The sequence below is a fragment of the Lathyrus oleraceus genome, chromosome 1, assembly GCF_024323335.1.
Source record: "Lathyrus oleraceus cultivar Zhongwan6 chromosome 1, CAAS_Psat_ZW6_1.0, whole genome shotgun sequence".
Lineage (NCBI taxonomy): Eukaryota > Viridiplantae > Streptophyta > Magnoliopsida > Fabales > Fabaceae > Lathyrus > Lathyrus oleraceus.
In genome coordinates, this window is record NC_066579.1 from 89,100,785 (window position 1) to 89,102,589 (window position 1,805).

Below are 1,805 nucleotides of genomic sequence, written 5' to 3' on the forward strand. Positions count from 1 at the left end.
CCCCCCGATAGTAGTTAAATTTCGCCTCTGTCAATGCATAACCCATGTTAACAACTATTTTGCGCAGTTCCTTGTATTTAATCTCACGCATGAAGTTTTGCGCAATGTATCTAATGCAATAGACGTGTGATGACGGAGGATACTGCAAGCATCCTTTGTCTCACTAGTAACGTGTATTCTTAAATTCTTAAGAAAGAAACTTCAAGCATCCTTTGTCTCACTTTCAACCAATGCGAACGCTATCGGAAAAATGTTCCCGTTCACATCCTGTGCCACAGCCATCAACAGAGTCCCTTTGTACTTGCCATACAACCATGTTCCATCAACCTGCACAATAGGTTTACAATACGCAAAACCACGTATACATGGTCGAAACGCCCCAAAAAGACGATGAAATATCCTTTGGTCACCCAAGTGTGAACCATCATTTGAAATCACAGGTAAGGATTGCAATTCTATAATGGTACCTGGTAGATATGTTTTCATTACCAGTATCCACTGCGGCAAATCGTTGTAAGATGTTTCCCAATTTCCATACAGCGACTCAATTGCCTTACACTTTGCAATCCATGCCTTTTTGTATGATATGATATACCTGTATTTTTCAACAACATGAGCGATGATCACCTTCACCTTAAGAGAAGCATTCCGATTTACAAGCTTCATTATGCTCTTACTAATCATTTCTAAACTGAGTTTTGTATGGTCTTGTGACATATAAGTGGTTGTGCATGTATGAGGCCCACCAGACTTACCAACTATCCATCTTGAGTTGCCCTTACGCAAAGAAACCCTGCATTTGAAATTACATGTAGAACTTCTACATTTGATGACATAACGTACATTGTCAAATTTAGTCACAGAAAAATCTAGACTACGTTTTATATTCCATTGTTGCAACACAAGAACACACTCTTCCTTATTTTCAAACTCGATGCCCTCCTCTATTTCGTCAGCATTGTGAGTTGGTATGAAACTTCCAAAAACAAAGATTGGTTCAGCATCATCTAAACTTATATTTTGCATGTGAACAGGTGGGTTGTACAAACTAATTGGTTGAGCTCTTAGTGCAACGGTTGGTGTGTCAAAGATATCTTCATTGCCATCGTCATCGCTAACACCAAATAGATCTTCAAATCGAACTTCTTCTTGATCATCCTCACTATTGTCGCCTACCTCTTCATTTGGTATGAAAGACTCATTATTTTGAGTTGGTTCTTTTTCAATGGCTTGACTCATTCCGTACTGGTGTGACTATATAGATTGCGTTGGATAACTGAGATTTTCATTTTGAGTCGGTTCTTCTTCAAGACTTTCAACTAGACGAACATATATCTCAATGGTGGGTAACTGATAAAGTGTTATATGACATTGAAACATCGACTTAACATCTTTGTCATTCTCAATGGGTGTCATTATGTAAAAGACGGTATTATCGTCTCCATTAATTAATGGATGGCGATAAATGATGTCTTCAACACAACTTTGTAACTTTTTTCAATACGATCTTTTAGATGATGGAAGTCAGAATTGATGTGGATTTTGAACAAATGCAAATTTGTATTGCTAAATAAGAATCCCTCATTAACATCTGCAAAAATGGACCCGTTGGAATGGATAGACACAACTAAATTTCTTTGAGCCATGAATGTAGGAGATTTGGTTTGATGACAATAAATCAAGATATGAATGTAAGAGATTTGGTTTGATGACAATGAATAAAGATATGAATGCAATTTATAGTCAACAAAACAAATTCCTAGTAAACCAAACCCTAAAAAAAGGTCACATGTAGCTTGTCCTTC

At 37.1% G+C, this 1,805-nt stretch overlaps 1 protein-coding gene across 1 annotated transcript; it reads right to left on the bottom strand.

The window, feature by feature from the left end:
- Positions 1-201: 201 nt before the first annotated feature.
- LOC127093016 (uncharacterized) lies at positions 202-1,239 on the bottom strand. The gene has a single exon (XM_051031914.1). The coding sequence runs from the start codon at positions 1,237-1,239 to the stop codon at positions 202-204; it is 1,038 nt and encodes a 345-aa protein (XP_050887871.1).
- Positions 1,240-1,805: the final 566 nt, after the last annotated feature.